Consider the following 22,561-nt stretch of genomic DNA (forward strand, 5'->3'; position numbering starts at 1 on the left):
ACTTTTATAGCAATTTACTCTACTTTGGGATCAGACCAGTCGGGCTAGACTTCACCCCCCACACACATCAATGAGCCCTGAACCCCCATGACCCTGTCCCCCTCGTCTTGGGGAGTTTGGATAGATAAGACTGGCCAGCCTGGGGAGGCACTGATCCAGTTATGTAGCTCATTTCTCGAGCGCTTCATTGGGGGGACACAGGACCATGGGTATATGCTGCTTACCACTAGGAGGCTGACAGTAGGCAAAAAACTAAAGAAAGTCGGCTCGTCCGGGCAGGATATACCCACCTCCTGGCTTTGAGCAACTCAGTTTTAGCTTAGTGTCAGCAGGAGGCAGACACGAGTCTGGAGTTCCCCAGACCTGGTCTTATTTCTTTCGTTTTTTTTCCTAGTTTCAGTCCAATTTACTACCGCTGTGTTTGACCGTGTGGCTGTTGAGACCGTGGTTTTGAGGGCTCGAGGTTTCTCTTCCGAATGATCTGGAAGCCAGGATTTACCACCGTACCTGGTGGGCCTATTTCTGCTGGTGTGAGGCTCTCTCTCTCCCACCTCTTTTTCCTTGCTGAACCTCTTGTCCTTTCTGCAATTGGGAGTGAAGATGCGTTTTGCCCTCAGTTCCATCTAAGGGCAGGTTATGTCACTTTCTGTTCTTTTCCAACACCCTCCTGCGTCCGACCTTCATGTGCAGACTTTTTTTTGCAGGGCGTCGCTCACGAGGTTCCTTTGTTACGGCCCCCACTGCTCATTGGGACCTCAACCTCGTTTTGGATGCTCTGCAGGGCTCTCCATTTGAGCCTCTTGGTCATGTCTTCCTTCGCTTCCTTTCCTGAAATGTGGCCTTCCTTGTTGCAGTTACGTCCATTTGCCGTGTGTCGGAATTGGGTGCCCTCTCTTGCTGTTCCCCTTTCCTGGTGCTTCACCAAGACAAGGTGGTCCTTCGGCCGGTGCCCTTCTTTCATCCCAAGGTTGTGTCTTCCTTTCACTTAAACGAAGAGATTGTGTTACCTTCCTTCTGCCCGTCCCCTTCTCATCCACGGGAGCGCCGGCTTCACAAGCTGGACTTTGGTTTGAACGGTTCAGACCTATTTGTCAGTCACTTCCTCCTTCCGGCAGTGTGACTGTTTGTGCTTCCTGAGGGATGGCGCAAAGGGCTTCCGGCTTCCAAGGCCTTTATCTCCGATGGATACACTGCCATTCCGGAGGCATATCGTTGCAAGGGTCAGGTGCCCCCTTTTCGTGTGATGGCTCACTCCACCCGCGCGGTGGGTGCATCTTGGGCGACTAGCCACGGGGCTGCAGGTTTGCAAGGTGGCGATCTGGTTGTTTTTGCACACGTTTGGCAAGTTTTACTGTGTTCATACTTTTGTGTTCTCCGACGCAGGCCTTGGCCGCAAGGTTCTGCAGGTGGCAGTTCAGTCGTCCACCTGTGTTCTGTTCTGGCCATAAAATCTCTTCCTTGGAGCTTTTATTGGGGGACACAGCATCTGCCCATTGGTTTGTTGGTGACCAGCCAGTTTCTGTGCTGTGGTGCAGGGGTGTTTATTTTTTTGGTCGGTTCCCTTCTTTTGTCTGGGTTTTTGTTTGGACTGTTCCTTTCTTGGTCGGTTCTTCTTTTGCTTTGGGACTAAACTGAGTTGCTCAGAGCCAAGAGGCGGGTATATCCTGCTGGGAGGAGCCGACTTTCTTTAGTTTTTTTGCCTAGTGTCAGCCTCCTAGTGGCAAGCAGCATATATCCATGGTCCTGTGTTCCCCAATAGAGGCCCCGAGAAAGAGATTTTACGGTAAGTCCAAAAATCTACTTTTTTTTTTCCTTCGTCCGGGTAGGGTCACACACAGTGCATCCGCAGCGTATTTCGCACCACAGTTGCACCGACAGCAGCCACAAGAGCAGGCTCCCTGCTGCCTCTGGGTAGCTGTGTGTTTCCGCTCAAAGTGGCGGATTTCCCACTGCGCATCTTCTCAGAATAGACAATGTTTCTACAGCGGGAATTCCGTCACTATGAGTGAAGAGACACAGCTAGTCAGGGGCAGCAGAGAGCTCCCTCTTGTGACTGCCATCAGCTCATCCGTAGTGTGAAATCAACTTTATGATGTAATTGGTCACCTACCGCTTTCAGCAGGCGCCGTTGTTTCCAGATTGTCCGTATTATTCTCTTTACCTATCGATGGTTTTAATATTCTGGCTAACTGGTGTTTGTGCTGATGCAGTGACCGGGAAGAAGCACTAAAGATTTGGCGGATTCTTGACTTTTCCTTCCCGTTCTTTGATCTCCTCCATGTAGGTGGCTACGTGTGTCTTTTGTACATTTATAAATCAAAGCTGTAGGAATACGGCCGGATGTGCCAGCTCCGGGGCAGAGGCCGGGGATCATCGTTGTGGCTACATCTTCTTCATTTTCCTCCCTCGATATGGCAAGATTCTAACTTGATGCTTCCTGTGCCGTTGCATGATCGTCGTCCGATTCGTTGCCTCCTGCGTAAACACATTGAGTGAAATTTACAAGGGCACGAGGGCTTTTAAAGGCTTTTTAATATGACATTCACATCCTGCTCATCGCTGCTTTTCATCTTGGAGCCAAGTGAAGACGCACGGACAATGTTCTGCTATTACATGGGCACAGAAACCGATGTGCAAACTTGATGCAAGACTTAAATTCCATGATTTTGAAGGCTGAGTCAGACAAAAATGGATTAGGGGTCACGGCCCCAACACAAAATCTGTAACTGGGCCCTGTGTCTACTGTGTCCATTTATAATACTGGTGTTTTCTTACGAGGCAGAGGGACCATTGAGCTGCTACCACTACAGCCCCTATAGTTACGCCTCGATTGGGGTCATCTCTACCCGCCATGAGGCACAGTGACCATTTGCAGTAAAGAGATAAGTGAGATAAAGTCATGCCCGTGAGGGTATAGGGATGCAGCTGCATCTTTTTCTTTTCTTTTTTTTCTTTTTTTATTCAACTTTCTTTATTTGCTTTTACAGTTATCCAAAAAAAATAAAAACATAATTTGACACACATAAAAATCCCTCTCTCCCCCCCGCCCTTCTCTCCCATCACCCAACCCTCTCTTGTCAGCCTGGCACCACTTACTCGATCCCCAGCTAGCCCATTTTATCCAATTACTTTCTATTTTACAAATTTTTATTTTACTATTTATAAAGTACAACTTCTCATAATGCATAACTCTATTCACTACCTCCACCCATTCCTCTTTATTTGGTGTTTTGGAGACATCCTTTTTATTTTAAGATGATCATCTTCTCTAAGCCTAATACCTCAAGGATCATTTCTTTATATCGGATTCTTTCTAGATTTAAAGGGGTACTCCGCTGCTCAGTGTTTGGAACAAACTGTTCCGGACACTGGAGCCAGCGCCGGGAGCTCGTGATGTCATAGCCCCACCCCCTCATGATGTCACTCCCCGCCCCCCTCAATGCAAGTCTATGGGAGGGGGCGTGACAGTCGTCACGCCCCCTCCCATAGACTTGCATTGAGGGGATTGGGCGTGACGTCATGAGGGGGCGGGCTATGACATCACAAGCTCACTAACGAACCTCTCCACTTTCCACCTAACCCCATCGCTCCCTCTAATATCCTTTTCCCTGAATTATAGACTCGGAGACCTTGCGATTCCATCCGCTTTCCAGTTTCTTCTGGGGACAGAAAAAGTAACACTTTCCCATTAAACACAACCATTAAACGAGCCGACAATAATAGGGAAAAGGGAATTTTCGGAGCATGCAGTTTTTTCTTAATGTCTCTGAACTCCATTCTCTTCTTCTGTGTCTGGGTGTGTGTATGTATATATATATATATATATATATATATATATATATATATATATATATATATATTTGCATTCCCCAATACAATATTCCCTTTTTCCCCAACCGCAACTATTTCTAAGTAGTGCCAAGCAGAAGCTGGGAAAGGCCTTGTTACATACACCCCACCCCGTCCCAGATAAGCCCAGAGCAGTCATGTGACTTTAGCAGTAGATGTAGGAGGGGCTTACTTCCTCTGCCCCACCGATTGGCTCTTTGATAATTGCTTTGTCGACACAATTTAAATAAGAATTGTGCAGATTTTTGTATTTTAATGGGAAACACAAAATGAAGGGAATTGGAATTTGATTTCCTTTTAAACGGGCGCGGTCATGGAAAAAACTTCATTCCAGGTATCATAGAGATATATTAAAAGTTTTGATTGGTCAGGGCCAAAATGACGACCTGAGTGTAGTGTGAGCTTAGTGCGTACTCTCCTTTAATTCTGTGTCACGTGACCTGGGTGGAACTTTTAATGTAAGTATGGGGTCGTCCTGGAGCGGGGAGAGAAGCGCGCAGGTGCATGTACTCGTGATCAGTTGGGGTCTGAACTTTTAGATCCCCGACCGATAAAAACTTTTGGCATATCAAGGGTCATGTAACAGGGTGGTAAAAACAACTACTGCTGTGTGACGCTGGGCTGTACAGCTTTAGTGGCCAAACCCCGCCCCCTTCTCTGACATCACTTCCTGCCCAGTGCAATTACTGAGCTTTCGGAGAACTTCTCTATCTTCTGGTGCAAAATTCTGGACGAAAGGCTAAAGGTTTTTTTTATATATTCAACTGGCTCCAGAAAGTTAAACAGATTTGTAAGTTACTTCTATTAAAAAAATCTTAATCCCTTCAGTACATATTAGCGGCTGTATACTACAGAGGAAATACTTTTCTTTTTGGATTTCTCTTCTGTCACGACCACAGTGCTCTCTGCTGTCCATTTTAGGAACTGTCAAGAGCAGGAGAAAATCCCCATAGCAAACATATGCTGCTCTGGACAGTTCCTAAAATGGACAGCAGAGGCCAGCAGAGAGCACTGTGCTCGTGACAGAAGAGAAATCCAAAAAGAAAAGCATTTCCTCTGCAAATCAATTCAACTTTATGCCACCAGTTATTTAAAAAAAAAAAATATATATATATTTATATTACCGGAGTACTCCTTTAATCCTTTCAGTACTTACGAGCTGCTGAAGTTGAGTTGTTCTTTTCTGTCTAAGTGCTCCCTGATGACACCTGTCTCGGGAACTGTCCAGAGTAGAAGCAAATCCCCATAGCAAACCTCTTCTACTCTGCTGACATCTCTGCTTGTCAGAGAGCACTGTTGCCAGACAGAAAGGAACAACTCAACTTCAGCAGCTGATAATTATTGGAAGGATTAAGATTTTTTTTAATAGGAGTAATTTACAAATCTGTTTAACTTTCTGGAGCCAGTTGATATATAAATTTTTTATTTTTTTCCCCCCCTGAAATACCCCTTTATAGAGATGAGCGAACTTACAGTAAATTCGATTTGTCACGAACTTCTCTGCTCGGCAGTTGATGCCTTATCCTACGTAAATTAGATCAGCCTTCAGGTGCTCCGGTGGGCTGGAAAAGGTGGATACAGTCCTAGGAAAGAGTCTCCTAGGACTGTATCCACCTTTTCCAGCCCACCGGAGCACCGGAAAGCTGAACTAATTTATGCAGGAAAAGTCATCAACTGCCGAGCCGAGAAGTTTGTGACGAATTGAATTTACTGTAAGTTCGCTCATCTCTACCCCTTTAAGTGAAGCGCTGAGGTTGAGTAGAGCTAGAAGTCTTTGATGATCCTCGTCAGCCAATAGTTGTTGAGTGATGTCAGAGAAGGGGGCGTGGTTTGACAACTTCTGCTGTACAGGCCAGTACCATGCAGCTGTAGTTGTTAATGCCTGTGGAAACTTTGATTTGGGGCCCTGATTTACAGAATTACTTTCCATTGTCTGTCACATGACCCTAGGGTGTCTATTCTACTACTTGAAAAAAATTATGGGTTTTGCTTAAATTACAAGACTCCTATTACAGACTTTGGGCTGAAATTTTAGAAAATATTAAAGGGGAAACTTTTTTTTTTTTTTTTTTTAAATCAACTGGTGCCAGAAAGTTAAACAGATTTGTAAATTACTTCTATAAAAAAATCTCATTCCTTTCAGTCCTTATTAGCAGCTGTATGCTACAGAGGAAATTCTATTCTTTTTTGTCTTGTCCACAGTGCTCTCTGCTGACACCTCTGTCTGTGTCAGGAACTGTCCAGAGCAACATAGGTTTGCCATGGGGATTTTCTCCTGCTCTGGACAGTTCCTGATACGGACAGAGGTGTCAACAGAGAGCACTGTGGACAAGACAAAAAAAAAATTAAAAAATAAATGAATTTCCGCTGTAGCATACAGCTGCTAATAAGTACTGGAAGGGTAAATTATTTTTTAATAGAAGTAATTTACAAATCTGTTTAACTTTCTGGCACCAGTTGGAAAACAAAAAAATGTTTTCCACCGGAGTACCCCTTTAACCCCTTGGGGACGGAGGGTTTTCCAGTTTTTGTACTTTAGTTTTTTCCTCCTTACCCTTTCAATGGAATTGCTTGGAGTGAATTAGCCCCTTGATGGTGCAACAATTATGAAGGAGCTCCTGCACCCCCTGCTGGTGACCCTGCCCCCCGTATTCGGTGAAGCACTGGCTCAGCCGTCTCTCTTGCACACACTTAGTGAGTGGCGCTCGCTGCGGTCGCTGTGTGTTTGGGTTTCTCAGGCTCTGGTGAGCGCAGCAGATACTTGTGGATTTTTTCCTCTAACCACTTGTGGTACGTGGTCAGCAGCCGCCTCCACCTCAGATACCCGGGGGACTCCACCAGGGACAGGAGAGTGTTGCCCTGTGCACGTTGATGTTTATCTTCTATGTTCTCTCCACATCGCTGCCTCCGCTTTATAATCAGGCATTGGATAAAGGCTTTCGCTGGCCGCAGTCGGACAGTCCCTTCAGGGAAATGTGGAGGAACTTGTCCTCAGAAAGAGAGATGACTACTAAGAGAGCCCATAGAAGGGTCCCGGAGACTATGCCGGGGGTCACTTACCTGCCTGGGCTGCTTATTCAGCATAAGAAAGGCGTGACATCCATACCTTGCTGCCAAATACCCCTGCCTCCTGCTCTGTTCACATGGACAACATGGCTTCCGTAACTACAGATACCATGACCGCTGTGCTGGACGTGGACCCCCCCCCCCATTCATTCATAAATAAGTCCATCATTTTGAAAAAGGAAGAATAGAGCGACATGCTGCGTTTTGGCTTTTTCTTCTTCTAGTCGAATTTAACAAAACTTATCGAAAACTCCAAACTTCTGATGGTAGTGTGAATGGACCCCTTAAAGGGTTACCCCACTCCCCAGTGTCCGGAACTCAATGTTCCAAATGCTGGTTGCGGGTTTCCGTGTTCACGCCCACCCCCTCGTGATGCCCTGCCCTGTGACGTCACGTTCCGCCACCCTCAATGCAAGTCTATGGGAGGGGGCGTGATGGCCTTCGCTCCCCCTTCCCACAGACTTTCATTGAGGGGACCAGACGTGACGTCACAGGGGGGCGGACGTGAACAAGGAAGCCTGCACCCAGCGTTCGGAACATTGAGTTCCGGACGCTGGGGAGTGGGGTAACCCTTTAACATGTCCATTATATCAAAAGTAGAGCCAGGTTCCACAGATATCAATGCCTGCTTAAAGAGGTACTCCGCTGCTCAGCGTTTGGAACAAACTGGAGCCAGTGTTGGGAGCTCGTGACTAGTGTTGAGCACGAATATTCGTAATGCAAATTTTTATCTTGAATATTTACAATATAGTGCTATATATTTGTAATGACGAATATTCGATTTTTTGTGTTTTTTTTTCACATGCAAATTTTTATGTGAATTTTCCATGCAAATTTTCTGAATTTTCACATGGGAAAAAAAATGAACGAACAAAGCTAATATGGGAATTTCGCGAACATAGGACGAATAATCGTCAATATATTTGCGAATTCAAATATGGTCCTTTGCGCTCATCACTTCTCTTGACGTCATAGCCCCCCTCATGACGTCACGCCCTGCCCCTTCAATGCAAGTTTATGGGAGAGGGCGTGACGGCTGTCTGGTCAGGACACTCTAGCCAGGAATTCAGCAAACTATTTTTCTTTCCACTATGTGGGAGGAGTTATAGTGGGAGTGACATACAGGAAGAGGAAGTCTGTTGCAGGATGTACAAGTCGGGCTAATGAAGACAACAGAGCAAACAATTTGCATCAAATGCAGAATATCTTTCTTATATCTATTTATCTATCTATCTATCTACTAGATCTATCTCCCTTCCACTGTGGAAGGAGTTATAGTTAAGAAGGTGTACTGGGAGGGGGATAGAGTTGGCTGAATTCCTAGCTAAAGTGTCCTGGCCAGACTTGAAGCTAGATCTAGAAGATAGATGATTGATAGACGCAAGATTCGTTAATTTCTAACGATAATTTGTTTTCCCTTAGTCCTAACAGTAGCACAGATGGGGTATTCTACCCCCCGCGAACTGGTAGGACAGATGGAATTTTTATTGATTAATAAACTAATTAGCAAACCACACCCACTATACCCTGTATAAAGGAGGGGTCACCCTCTGTCCCCTTGTGTTGTAACAAGAAGAACTAATAATAATAATAATACTAGGGAGGGAAAGTTGTGCTACTGTTAGGACTAAGGGAAAACAAATTATCGTTAGAAATTAACGATTCCCTTACGTCCTAACCAGTAGCACAGATGGGGATATGGCAAGCAGAATACCCTATGAGGGAGGGCTCCCATGCCTGGCGGCAGATAATACTGACCGTCCAAAGGAAGAGTAATCGGCAACTCTACTATCAAGCCTGTAGTGGGTGATAAAGGTGGAGAGTGAACTCCAGGATGCAGCCTTGCATATGTGTTCCAAGGGAACTAAATTCCTTTCCGCAAAGGAAGTAGATACAGACCTGGTAGAATGAGCTCTTACGAACTCAGGAGGCTCCATGTTCTGAGATACCATTGCTTCACAAATGGCATTTTTTACCCATCTACTGATGGAAGGTTTAGAGGCTTTGTGACCCTTCCGGGCCCCTGCAAAAAGGATTAGTAGATTTTCATCCTTCCTAAACAGCTTAGATCTTTCTAAGTAGATCCGGAGACATCTAGAAATATCGAGGCAATGCAGGCCTCTTTCTTCGTCAGTGGATGGACGTGGAGCTAGGACTGGAAGAGAAATTATTTGATTTATGTTCTGGAAGGATGGTACTTTAGGGATAAAAGATGGAATAAATCTCAATAGTACCCTATCTGGCAAGAATCTTGTATAGGGTTCAAACGCAGAGAGCGCTTGTAATTCACCAATTCTCTTGGCAGATGTTATAGCCAGTAAAAATGTTGTTTTAATGGTAACAAACTTTATGTCCACGTCCTCCATAGGCTCAAAGGGAGGAGATGACAGTCCCTTGAGTACGACTGATAAATCCCAAGTGGGAACTGGTTGTATAATTGTAGGTTTCAACCTTGAGGCCCCTCTCAAGAATGTTTTGATCAGTGGGTCTTGAAATAAAGGCTTATTAATGTAAGCCGAAATGGCCGAAACTTGGACCTTGAGAGTAGAAGGAGACAAATTCTTGTCTAGTCCATCCTGGAGAAAGCTGAGAATGGTAGGAGCAGCTATATCTCTTCCAACTTGCTTCTTGGAGCACCAAGATTGGAAAATTGTCCAGATTCTTTTGTATGTCTTATTGGTTGACTCCGCTCTGGAGTGTGAGAGTGTTTTCAAGACCGCACTGGAAAGCCCTTCTAAATGTGGAAGGGACTGATCAACCTCCAGGCTGTCAGGTTGAACATCTGAAGATTCGAGCAGCTGTGCGTGTCCCCCGACACTAATGCTTGCTCTGGGGGAAGCCTCCAAAATTGTCCCCGACTCATCTGAAAGAGTTGGGTGAACCAAGCTCTCTTGGGCCAAAATGGGATTATGGCTATGACGGATGCTTGGTCTTGCCTGATCTTCATCAATACCCTTGGGATCAAGGAAATTGGAGGGTAGATGTAGGCCAGCCTGAACCTCCACGGGATTGAGAAAGCATCTATTGCCACCGGGTTGTCTTCCCTGTAAAGGGAACAGAACCTCTCCAACTTGGAGTTGAACCTCGTTGCCATGAGGTCTATCTCTGGCACACCCCACCTGAGCGTTATCTCTCTGAATATGACTGGGTGGAGAGACCATTCTGCGGTTAGGAGTCCTCTGCTCAGGCGGTCGGCTATCATATTGAGGGAACCTCGAATATGAACCGCGGACAGGTGGGTGAGGTTCCTTTCTGCCCAATCCAAGATCAGACCCACCTCTCTGAGGAGGTTTTGTGACCGAGTGCCTCCCTGCTTGTTGATGTACATCACAGCCGTCATGCTGTCGGATTGGATCTTGACAGCTTTCCCTTGGAGGACAGAAGCAAAGTGCAGCAATGCTAGCCTGATTGCACGAATCTCCAGGAGATTGGAGGTTAATAGTTTGTCCTGAGGAGACCATGCACCTTGCACTGTCAGATCCTGAAGATGCGCTCCCCAACCTACAAGGGATGCGTCGGTAGTAAGTATGATCCAAGAGGGTTGGATCAGGGACCGGCCGTCCTCTAGGTGAGACCACCACCTCAGAGAAGAACGGGTTGCGCAAGACAGGGAGTGACACCTGTTCAGGCCGGATGGCCGGTGATTCCAAATGGCAAGAACCTCTGCTTGGAGAGGGCGAAGATGCCAAAGAGCCCAAGGTACCGCGTCTGCGGTAGCGGACATAAGTCCCAACATCCGCATGAGAGTGCGAATAGACACTTTCCGGGATATTAAAAGATGTTGAGCCGATTCTTGAACCCGGAGTTTTCTCTCGGGAGTGAGGTAGAGTGTCATTGAGATTGTATCGACTATGAAACCAAGGAACCTCACTGATGTTGTCGGGAGGAAATTGGACTTGGCCCAATTGACTATCCAACCCAACTGATGAAGGAAGGATACGGCTAGCTGGAGATGTTGGGACAGGATCGTTTGAGATGGAGCTCTGAGGAGCCAATCGTCTAGGTAGGGAACAATGCTGAGCCCCTGGAGCCTTAGAGCAGCTACCACAGCCACCACAACCTTGGTAAATGTGTGAGGGGCAGAAGAGATCCCAAACGGGAGGGCTACAAACTGGAGGTGTTTTAGAACTCCCCCTACCTGAACAGCGATCCTTAAATACTTCCTGGATGCAGGATGAATAGGGATATGGAGGTAAGCATCCTTTAAGTCCAGGGTGGCCAGGTAATCTCCTGGCGAGATAAGGTTGACCACAGACTGAATGGTTTCCATGCGAAAGCGTTTGTGCTTTACAAACTGATTGAAAAATCTTAGATCTATAATCATCCGCCAGTCTCCCGTTAGCTTGGGAACAAGGAAGACTGGGGAATAGATCCCTGCCCCCAAATCCGGTGTAGGAACTTCCTCCAGGGCACCTTTCTGGATATACTCCAGAATGTAAGACTCTAGAACCGACTGCTTGACTGGGGGAAGAACTCTTGTTTGCACATACCGGGAAGGAGGAATTGATACAAGATCTATTGAATAACCAACTGAAATTATTCTCAGGACCCAAGGATCCTGAATAAGTAGAGTCCAAGCATCTAAAAAATGATGTAGGCGGCCGCCTACAGGAATATGGGGGGCAGGATGGGAAACTGGAGAGGTCAACCCGGCAGGGAACCCAGAGCTTCCTAGAAGCCCATAGTCAGAGTCTTCTCTCCTTGGGACCACGGGAGCGCTTACCGCCCCGGCGTTGATTACCCCACTCCTTCTGGGGTCTAGGTTGGGCAGTTGATCTGTCCCCAAAACGCCTGCCCCGACCGCGAAAGGACTGCTGAGGAAGGGACTTTCCCTTTTTGTCAGACAGGCCCTCCATTATGCGGTCCAACTCTTTACCAAACAAAATGCCGGGTTCATAGGGCATACTACAAAGAGTATGCTTGGAGGAGTTGTCAGCCTTCCACGGCTTTAACCAGAGAGGACGACGTCCGGCGGAAGACAAGGCCATAGTTTTAGAAGCCAGTTTTAGCTGCTGTATAGCAGCATCGCAAAGAAAATCCATGGCCAGATTGGCCGTTTTGAAGGAGGCCAAAATTTCGTCTCTAGGGACCCCCTGGTCTAAATCCGCCTGAATGGAGGAGAGGCGAGTCTTCAGGAAGTTTGCCACTTCTGAACTGGCAATAGAGACTGAAGCTGAGGCAGCTGCTGTCGAGTACGAGCGCCTAAAAGCGCAATCAGCTTTTCTGTCCATTGGATCCTGGAGGGAAGACCCATCCTCTGAAGGAACCAAGGTTCTCTTGGACATTTTAGCAACAGCAATGTCCACTTTGGGAACAGAGCCCCATGAGGCCAGCTGATCTTCCCTAATGGGGAAACATGGTCTTGAAACGTTTGGACAAGACCGGGCCTTTTTCAGGCTTTTTCCATTCTGTCTTAAGTACAGACAATAGGGTCTCGTCCGCTTTAAAGGCCCTAGGCCCCTTAGAGGCGGAGGAGGAAGCTTCCCCGGGATCAACATCCTGGTCCCCCGACCTGATGGATCTCAAAAGTCGCTGGGTTTTTTCCAGCGGAAAAAAATAAGGGATGGTCTCTTCCTCATCGGAAGAGGATGATGTGGGATCTTCTTTATCCGGTCCCATAGATACATCCATTCTAGGAGGAGAGGCTGGTCTGGGACGTTTCTGAGCAACAGCTTGCTTTAATTCCTCAATGGATGCATGCATAGCAGACATATTCGTGGAAACCCACACATACATATCTTGCACAGTAGGTTCCGCCAGATGGGAGGGTAGAGTCTTGGCCCTACAAGGTGGACATCTAGAAAATTCATAAGAATCTTCTAGCGGAACACTACAATCATGGCAAGCGAGGTGTTTCCGCTTGGAGGTCCTTTTTCCAGGACCTTCACGGTCAGCGGAGCCTTCCGTAGACATAATCTGAGGAAGATATTGATATTACTATTAAGCAAGCTCAGAGAAAAAAAGATTCATAAAATCTAAAGCAAAGAAGACTACCAAAAAGCAGCAAAAGCGCGAGTGAAAAATAAGTCACAGTACTTTCCGCAGGGACAGTACAGGCCTAAGGTCACAATCTCAAAGACAGATACGTGGACAAGCCAAAGCATCTGGACTCAAAGAGACTGAGCTGCACTCTGGAAGGGATTAAATACCCTTCAAAATTGGCGCCTAAAGGAAGCTCCGCCCACTAGGGCGGAGCAACCTGAAAATAGTTTATTCTAATAAGAAAATGTAATTATCTAAAAAGTGACTGGAAGAGAGAAAACCCCCCGCCTGGGGAAACAATCTCTACATAGGAAAAGTTGTTCTTTCCTCTCATGCCCCCCTTTTTTTTTTTGAAAAGAAAAAAGGAGGGGAAGTGATGTAAGACGCCGCTGACGTCACTTCCGCCGGCCCGAGATGCGGGGCTTAGCCGCACATAGAGAGCCGGGCCGGTGGGCGGAACCTCAGAGCCAGGTCGGCATCAGAGGGATAGCCAAGGAGAGAGCCTGCCCGAAGGTGAGCAGAGCTAACTATAGATTTATTCCCCACAGCCGCAGAAGGCTGTTCAAGGGGAGCCAGTAACTGGCAGTGAAAAAAAAAAAAAGAGAGAACACCTCCTAAGCACGGAGGGTCACCATCTGTCCCACTGTCCGGGAGGACAGAAAAAAACACAAGGGGACAGAGGGTGACCCCTCCTTTATACAGGGTATAGTGGGTGTGGTTTGCTAATTAGTTTATTAATCAATAAAAATTCCATCTGTCCTACCAGTTCGCGGGGGGTAGAATACCCCATCTGTGCTACTGGTTAGGACGTAAGGGAAAGATATTCTGCGTTTGAAGCAAACCGTCTGCTCTGTTTAGCCCAACCCGTCTGGTAAACATCCTGTATTGGTCTTTCTGTTTGGTCAGGGCACTCTAGCCAGGAATTCAGCCAACTCTATCTCCCTTCCACTATGTGGGAGGAGTTAAAGTCAAGAAGGTATAGTGGGAGGGAGATAAAGTTGACTGAATTCCCAGCTAGTGTACCCTCTACACAAGAAGAGGAAGTCCATTAAAGGATGTACAAAAGACAGGGTATGAGACTAATGAAGACAACAGAGCAGACAGTTTTCATCAAAAGCTGAACTATATATATCAATCATCTATCTTTAAGATCTATCTTCATGTCTGGTCGGGACACACTAGCCAGGAATTTAGCCAACTCTATTGCCCTTCCACTATGTGGGAGGAGTTATACACAAAATGGTGGAGTGGGAGAAAGATAGAGTTGGCTATAGGTTCAGAAATCAACAGACCGTCTTGTGATGGATCACTGGGGACCCCCAAAAGGGTTTATTATCTTTAACAGTAGGGAACTACAGGCTGAGGCCTAAAGTGCTGTCAGAGTTGGTTAAAGATAGAAGTCCTGTCTGGTTGCTATGGATATAAGCCGAAGTGAGTCCATAGCAACCAGTCTGATTACTCAGATTATGTCAGCTCAAGGCGGAATTGCCTCCGAGGGGACACCAGGATATGAAGCGCACCTACCTCTACATCCTATTGATCAGTTAGGCCGAGTTCACACTGCAATTTATGGGTGCGGCCAGCGCAGACCGGCGTCGATTGAAATGAGTCGGCACTAGGACCGCGCAGACATTGCTGTCGATCCGCCAGAACAATTTCCGAGCAGAATTTCTGTAGAGTGAACCCGGCCTTATAGATCTTCTCTTAAAAATACATTTGTCTGTACCCCACTCGGCTCTGCTACATGTGTACGTTATTACTGTAGTTATATATAGAAGTGTCAGCGTCTGGCCTCTCGGAGACGTAGGCAGCGTTCTCGACAGGCGCTGTGCGACCACATGAAAAGAGAATGGAAATCTGTTTATTATGATTCCGCGCGTGATAAGCGGCACTTCCTTCCTCCCAGACACCACACAAATCCATCCTATAACTTCTCCTATAAATCCGCCTCGACCAGCGTCCCATAAATCTTACAATGCGTCGCCCCCATAGAACCCGTCCGGCTCCATCTTGTACGCTGACTCCATGCCAGCAGATTGATGCCGGCCGCAGGCCCTCTGGCTCGGGGCACACAGGCCTCTTTGTCCGGGGCTGACGGTCGTGGAGACACTTACTCCGCACCGCGAGATAGGTTCTAAGTGGAAGTGTAATTTATAATAAACCTGTTCTGCAGAACATCAGCCGACCACAAGCGTCCTCTGCAGATGTTCCTGGCGGCAGGTAACAGGACGCTGTGTTTTATGTAAACTTCTGACCTCCAATCTGTGGGTACAGTTTTCCATGACTCCTAAATCCTTGCACACGTGTCCCTGGCAGATGGGGGAGTTAACCCTTCCATGGACATTGAGCAGACTCCTCTACTTTTTGGCAGTGACCGTCAAGGAGATAGCGGGAAGTGGCGCAGCAACATGTGCCTGGTCATTAGTGTTGAGCGCGAATATTCGCAATTCGAATATTCGAGAATATAGCACTACAGTGACCCCTCGACCTACGATGGCCCCGACGTACGATAATTTCAACATACGATGGACTCTCAGAGGCAGCATCAACATACGATGCTTTTGTATGTCGGGGCCATCGCATAATCGGCTATCCGGCAGTGCAGACTGCTTCAGCTGCCCCCGGATAGCCGTTTACGGTGCCCCATGTGGTCAGCTGACGATCACTTACCTGTCCTCGGGGCTCCGGCGCGTCCTCTTCAGGATCCCCTGCATCGTCGGCGCTCTCCATCGTCGTCATCACGTCGCTGCGCACGCCGTCCCGTCATCCAATAGGAGCGGCGTGCGTAGCGACGTGATGGCGGCGACAGAGAGCGCGGATGCCGGGGAAGCAGAGGTCTTGCCGGAGCGTCGGGGACACCTCGGGGACGCGGCGACAGCGATGGACGGCGACATCCTGGTCAGCGGTTACGGTCCGGAGCGGCGGGGACAGGTGAGTACAACTTCCTTTTTAACAGTGGTCTTCAACCTGCGGACCTCCAGATGTTGCAAAACTACAACACCCAGCATGCCCGGACAGCCGTTGGCTGTCCGGGCATGCTGGGTGTTGTAGTTTGCAAAATCTGGAGGTCCGCAGGTTGTAGACCACTGTCCTATACTTTACATTGCACGGATCCCTCAACATGCGATGGTTTCAACAAACGATGGTCCGTTTGGAACGGATCACCATCGTATGTTGAGGGACCACTGTATATATTCGCAATTTCGAATGTTCGTAATTTTTTTTTCCCCCCCACAGAACACATCACAGTCACCTCTTCCCTCCCGGCTTCCATCTTGTGGTCTAAAGAAGGCTCCTATACTATTTGCTGTATTAGACTGGAGAGAGAATTTTCGGAAATATGAGAATATCCTCTAAATAGCCACTAAAGAATATTAGGAGATAGATAGGTAGATAGTTATCCACATATGCGCATGCAAAAATAACCGCGAATATGCGAGTTTCGCGAATATAGGACGAATATTCGTCCATATATTCGTGAAATATCGCGGATTCGAAGATGGCCTATGCCGCTCATCACTACTGGTCATGTGTATGTGGTGGTTACGGAAATTGAAGAGGCTTATGCTTGGTATTAGAGATGAGCGAACTTACAGTAAATTCGATTCGTCACGAACTTCTTGGCTCAGCAGTTGATGACTTATCCTGCATAAATTATTTCAGCCTTCAGGTGCTCCCGTGGGCTGGAAAAGGTGGATACAGTCCTAGGAAAGAGTCTCCTAGGACTGTATCCAGCTTTTCCAGCCCACGGGAGCACCGGAAAGCTGAACTAATTTATGCAGGAAAAGTCAACAACTGCCGAGCCGAGAAGTTCGTGACGAATCGAATTTACTGTAAGTTCGCTCATCTCTACTTGGTATATTAGTCCCCAATGTATTTGTCACCTTGTATACAGGAACAGCTTCACTGACAAATGGTTATGGGGTCACAGAGGAACATTGGGTAAGGACACCATTCGGCACGAAAGGTGTCCTTACCCAATGTTCCTCTGTGACCCCATAACCATTCGTCAGTGAAGCTGTTCCTGTTTCGGAAGGTGCAGGTTTGAGACCTCTAGACACTAGGATATCGGGAAATCAAATCGCAAATTGAATGTAATACAGATGCATGAATACATCTTTAGAGGATGGCTATTTGGTCACTGTCCCTTTAGTTAGTGTTTTTCAGCAGCTTTACTATATTTAGATGCTTTTTAGCACTTATATGTATAATAATTAATTCAGATTATATGTTTTCGAGTTTTTACATTTTCTCAGTCCAAAGCTACTGATAAAGACCTTCACAGGTTGGTTCACTGAGGTGCCAAATGTAGACTTTACTTTACTCACTCTGCAGTGGCTTCTTTGTCACGACACTCGGAAAGGCTCATGGAAGTCTTCCTGACGGGCAGCACTGACCGGACTGAAGGCCGACAGAGAAATCAGTGTAATTCAGAGAGGCCCTTGTTCAGCGTTCTCCTCTCTTGCAAAGGACAGGAATTCTGTCGAGCAATATCCTTATAGCGTGGACAGGATAAAGAAAGAACATTGACTTGTTTGTAGGCCTAGGTATTAGACTTGTGGCCTAGGGGTAGATAGGCCTAGCAATAGCAGGGGATAGGGAATATGCACTTTGCTGGCTGACTGGAACGTTCAGCAAGTGCAGGGCAAGGAGATGTTACTCTTTTACTCTGGCAAAGGTCAGGCCTAGACTAACTAGTTATAATAGGTTTAAAGGAAAACTGTCACCCTGATCCCCCACAATAAACCCAATACACAGGGTTATAGTGTGGGTGACCAGGAGTGCACAGAGGGGTCACTTACCAAATTCCGTCCAGTGGCTCCTGTGATATTGCCCGAAGAAAGTCCCGCGTTCAGTTCAGTTAACCCCTTAAGGACTGGGGTTTTTTCCGTTTTTGCACTTTCGTTTTTTCCTCCTCACCTTTTAAAAATCATAACCGTTTCAATTTTGCACCTAAAAATCCATATTATGGCTTATTTTTTGTCCCACCAATTCTACTTTCCAGTGACATCAGTCATTTTACCCAAAAATCTACAGCGAAACGGGAAAAAAAAATCATTGTGCGCCGAAATTGAAGAAAAAGCGCCATTTTGTAACTTTTGGGGGCTTCCGTTTCTACGTAGTACATTTTTCGGTCAAAATGACACCTTCTCTTTATTCTGTAGGTCCATACGGTTAAAATGATCCCCTACTTATATAGGTTGGATATTGTCGCACTTCTGTAAAATATCATAACTACATGCAGGAAAATGAATACGTTTAAAATTCTCATCTTCTGACCCCTATAACTTTTTTATTTTTCCACATATGGGGCGGTATGAGGACTCATTTTTTGCGCCGTGATCTGAAGTTTTTAGCGGCACCATTTTTTTATTGATCGGACTTTTTGATTGCTTTTTATTCATTTTTTCATGATATAAAAAGCGACCAAAAATACGTTATTTTGGACTTTGGAATTTTTTTGCGCGTACGCCATTGACCGTGCGGTTTAAGCAGCTGGGCAGCTGAGCAGCCGGGTAGCTTTCACTTTCGGTTTAGACGCGGCGTTCAACTTTGAGCTAAAGGGTTAATAGCACGCGGCACCCCGATAGCTGCCGCGCGCTATTGTCCCCGGGTCCCGGCATCAGATACCTGCCGGGACCGACCCAATATGATGCAGGTTCACCGCGTGACCCCGCGTTATATCACGTGTGCCGGCCAAGGACGTAAATATACGTCCTTGGTCGTTAAGGGGTTAATTGCGCGCAGGAGGCGAGGCCCCATCGGCCACCCCCCCCCCTGCTTCTTTCTGCCTCCTGAAACAATCTGCCTCTATTAGCATATTCAAATTCTGCGTTGCCCCCTCTCACAGACTTGCATTGAGGGGCGGGGCTAATATGTCACGAGCTCCCGGCGCCGGCTCCAGCGTTCAGGACAGTTTGTTCCAAACGCTGAGCGGCGGAGTACCCCTTTAACGGGCACAGGTTTGTTTCCAGTTTGGGGGTAAGGTTTAATCTGACACGAGCGTCCACCACATTTATATAGACAACAAGAATGGATAAAATGGCGCAAGTGCTAAGATTTAATGTAATATTCGTGCCCAATATCGGTAAAACTGCTCTATGCACCAACTATGTGCATCCGGCAACAAACGGTTAACCTTTTTGCTATTTTGTTGCTGGAAACATGTTTTTCTTTCTTTTTTTTTCGTTGTGCTTAGTAAAGTTTTTCCACTCGGATAATAGCGCAGTAAACACCGACAAGTTAGTGACGTCGGGCAGGAAGCCAGGAGCATTCGGCACGGGTTGGCACCTCTGACACCTGGCACTGAGGTGCGGAGCACAATGGCTCTTTGTGATGGAGGTTTGTATCTCTCTGTGGGAGGCGACTCCAAAGCCACTTCATGGGGGATCCGAAAATCAGGGATAATCCACAGGTAACAAGACTGAAGCTCCCAGGGTCACAGCACAGACGTCTGAATATCCACAGATTATATATAAGACAGAACTAGAATAATAATAACACAGACAATAAAGAATAATAGTAATATAAGGGATTCACTTCTGTTATCGGTCTGAATGTGGACACAGTGATTCCCTATGGGGAAAAATTATCAAAACCTTAGCAAAGCAAATGTTGCCCAGTTGCCGATAGCAACCAATCAGATCGCTTCTTTCATTTTGCACGGGCCTTTTTAAAAATGAAAGAAGCGAGCTGATTGGTTGCTTTGGGCAACTGGGCAACTTTTCCGCTGCACAGGTTTTGATAAATCTCCCCCATATATATGTCTATTTCATCTGTCTAGTCTAATGGTCAAAAATATTTTACTATCTATTCTAACAAAACTGTACTCACTATTCTGCTGGTGCGGTCACTGTGTACATACATTACATTACTTATCCTGTACTGATCCTGAGTTATATCCTGTATTATACTCCAGAGCTGTACTCGCTATTCTGCTGGTGAGGTCACTGTGTACATACATTACATTACTTATCCTGTACTGATACTGAGTTATATCCTGTATTATACTCCAGAGCTGCACTCACTATTCTGCTGGTGAGGTCACTGTGTACATACATTACATTACTTATCCTGTACTGATCCTGAGTTATATCCTGTATTATACTCCAGAGCTGTACTCACTATTCTGCTGGTGAGGTCACTGTGTACATACATTACATTACTTATCCTGTACTGATCCTGAGTTATATCCTGTATTATACTCCAGAGCTGTACTCACTATTCTGCTGGTGAGATCACTGTGTACATACGTTACATTACTTATCCTGTACTGATCCTGAGTTATATCCTGTATTATTCTCCAGAGCTGTACTCACTAGTCTGCTGGTGAGGTCACTGTGTACATACGTTACATTACTTATCCTGTACTGATCCTGAGTTCTATCCTGTATTATACTCCAGAGCTGTACTCACTATTCTGCTGGTGAGGTCACTGTGTACATACATTACATTACTTATCCTGTACTGATCCTGATTATATCCTGTATTATACTCCAGAGCTGTACTCACTATTCTGCTGGTGAGGTCACTGTGTACATACATTACATTACTTATCCTGTACTGATCCTGATTATATCCTGTATTATACTCCAGAGCTGTACTCACTATTCTGCTGGTGAGGTCACTGTGTACATACATTACATTACTTATCCTGTACTGATCCTGAGTTATATCCTGTATTATACTCCAGAGCTGTACTCACTATTCTGCTGGTGAGATCACTGTGTACATACGTTACATTACTTATCCTGTACTGATCCTGAGTTATATCCTGTATTATTCTCCAGAGCTGTACTCACTATTCTGCTGGTGCGGTCACTGTGTACATACATTACATTACTTATCCTGTACTGATCCTGAGTTATATCCTGTATTATACTCCAGAGCTGTACTCGCTATTCTGCTGGTGAGGTCACTGTGTACATACATTACATTACTTATCCTGTACTGATCCTGAGTTATATCCTGTATTATACTCCAGAGCTGTACTCACTATTCTGCTGGTGCGGTCACTGTGTACATACATTACATTACTTATCCTGTACTGATACTGAGTTATATCCTGTATTATACTCCAGAGCTGCACTCACTATTCTGCTGGTGAGGTCACTGTGTACATACATTACATTACTTATCCTGTACTGATCCTGAGTTATATCCTGTATTATACTCCAGAGCTGTACTCACTATTCTGCTGGTGAGGTCACTGTGTACATACATTACATTACTTATCCTGTACTGATCCTGAGTTATATCCTGTATTATACTCCAGAGCTGTACTCACTATTCTGCTGGTGAGATCACTGTGTACATACGTTACATTACTTATCCTGTACTGATCCTGAGTTATATCCTGTATTATTCTCCAGAGCTGTACTCACTAGTCTGCTGGTGAGGTCACTGTGTACATACGTTACATTACTTATCCTGTACTGATCCTGAGTTCTATCCTGTATTATACTCCAGAGCTGTACTCACTATTCTGCTGGTGAGGTCACTGTGTACATACATTACATTACTTATCCTGTACTGATCCTGATTATATCCTGTATTATACTCCAGAGCTGTACTCACTATTCTGCTGGTAAGGTCACTGTGTACATACATTACTTATCCTGTACTGATCCTGAGTTATATCCTGTATTATACCCCAGAGCTGTACTCACTATTCTGCTGGTGAGATCACTGTGTACATACATTACATTACTTATCCTGTACTGATCCTGATTATATCCTGTATTATACTCCAGAGCTGTACTCACTATTCTGCTGGTGAGATCACTGTGTACATACATTACATTACTTATCCTGTACTGATCCTGAGTTATATCCTGTATTATACTCCAGAGCTGTACTCACTATTCTGCTGGTGAGGTCACTGTGTACATACATTACATTACTTATCCTGTACTGATCCTGAGTTATATCCTGTATTATACTCCAGAGCTGTACTCACTATTCTGCTGGTGGGGTCACTGTGTACATACATTACATTACTTATCCTGTACTGATCCTGAGTTATATCCTGTATTATACCTCAGAGCTGTACTCACTATTCTGCTGGTGAGATCACTGTGTACATACGTTACATTACTTATCCTGTACTGATCCTGAGTTATATCCTGTATTATTCTCCAGAGCTGTACTCACTAGTCTGCTGGTGAGGTCACTGTGTACATACATTACATTACTTATCCTGTACTGATCCTGAGTTATATCCTGTATTATACTCCAGAGCTGTACTCACTATTCTGCTGGTGAGATCACTGTGTACATACGTTACATTACTTATCCTGTACTGATCCTGAGTTATATTCTGTATTATACTCCAGAGCTGTACTCACTATTCTGCTGGTGAGGTCACTGTGTACATACATTACATTACTTATCCTGTACTGATCCTGATTATATCCTGTATTATACTCCAGAGCTGTACTCACTATTCTGCTGGTGAGGTCACTGTGTACATACATTACATTACTTATCATGTACTGATCCTGAGTTATATCCTGTATTATACTCCAGAGCTGTACTCACTATTCTGCTGGTGAGGTCACTGTGTACATACATTACATTACTTATCCTGTACTGATCCTGAGTTATATCCTGTATTATACCCCAGAGCTGTACTCACTATTCTGCTGGTGGGGTCACTGTGTAC

General features: G+C 45.8%; 1 protein-coding gene across 11 annotated transcripts in view; it reads right to left on the reverse strand.

Moving 5' to 3' along the window:
• Window positions 1-2,154: 2,154 nt before the first annotated feature.
• The window catches only part of LOC130267707 (uncharacterized), a 382,496-nt gene continuing 362,089 nt past the window's right edge, over window positions 2,155-22,561 (reverse strand). For 10 of the 11 annotated variants that reach the window (XM_056517804.1, XM_056517803.1, XM_056517802.1 and 7 more), the window contains one exon: window positions 18,953-19,383. In XM_056517804.1, the coding sequence (XP_056373779.1) occupies window positions 19,296-19,383 (88 nt within the window). In that variant the 3' untranslated portion in view covers window positions 18,953-19,295. Of the gene's footprint in view, window positions 2,476-18,952; window positions 19,384-22,561 lie in introns of those variants that run through there. The other variant, XR_008843255.1, reaches the window with a different exon arrangement.

Source organism: Hyla sarda, chromosome 4 (genome assembly GCF_029499605.1).
Source record: "Hyla sarda isolate aHylSar1 chromosome 4, aHylSar1.hap1, whole genome shotgun sequence".
NCBI classification, from domain to species: domain Eukaryota; kingdom Metazoa; phylum Chordata; class Amphibia; order Anura; family Hylidae; genus Hyla; species Hyla sarda.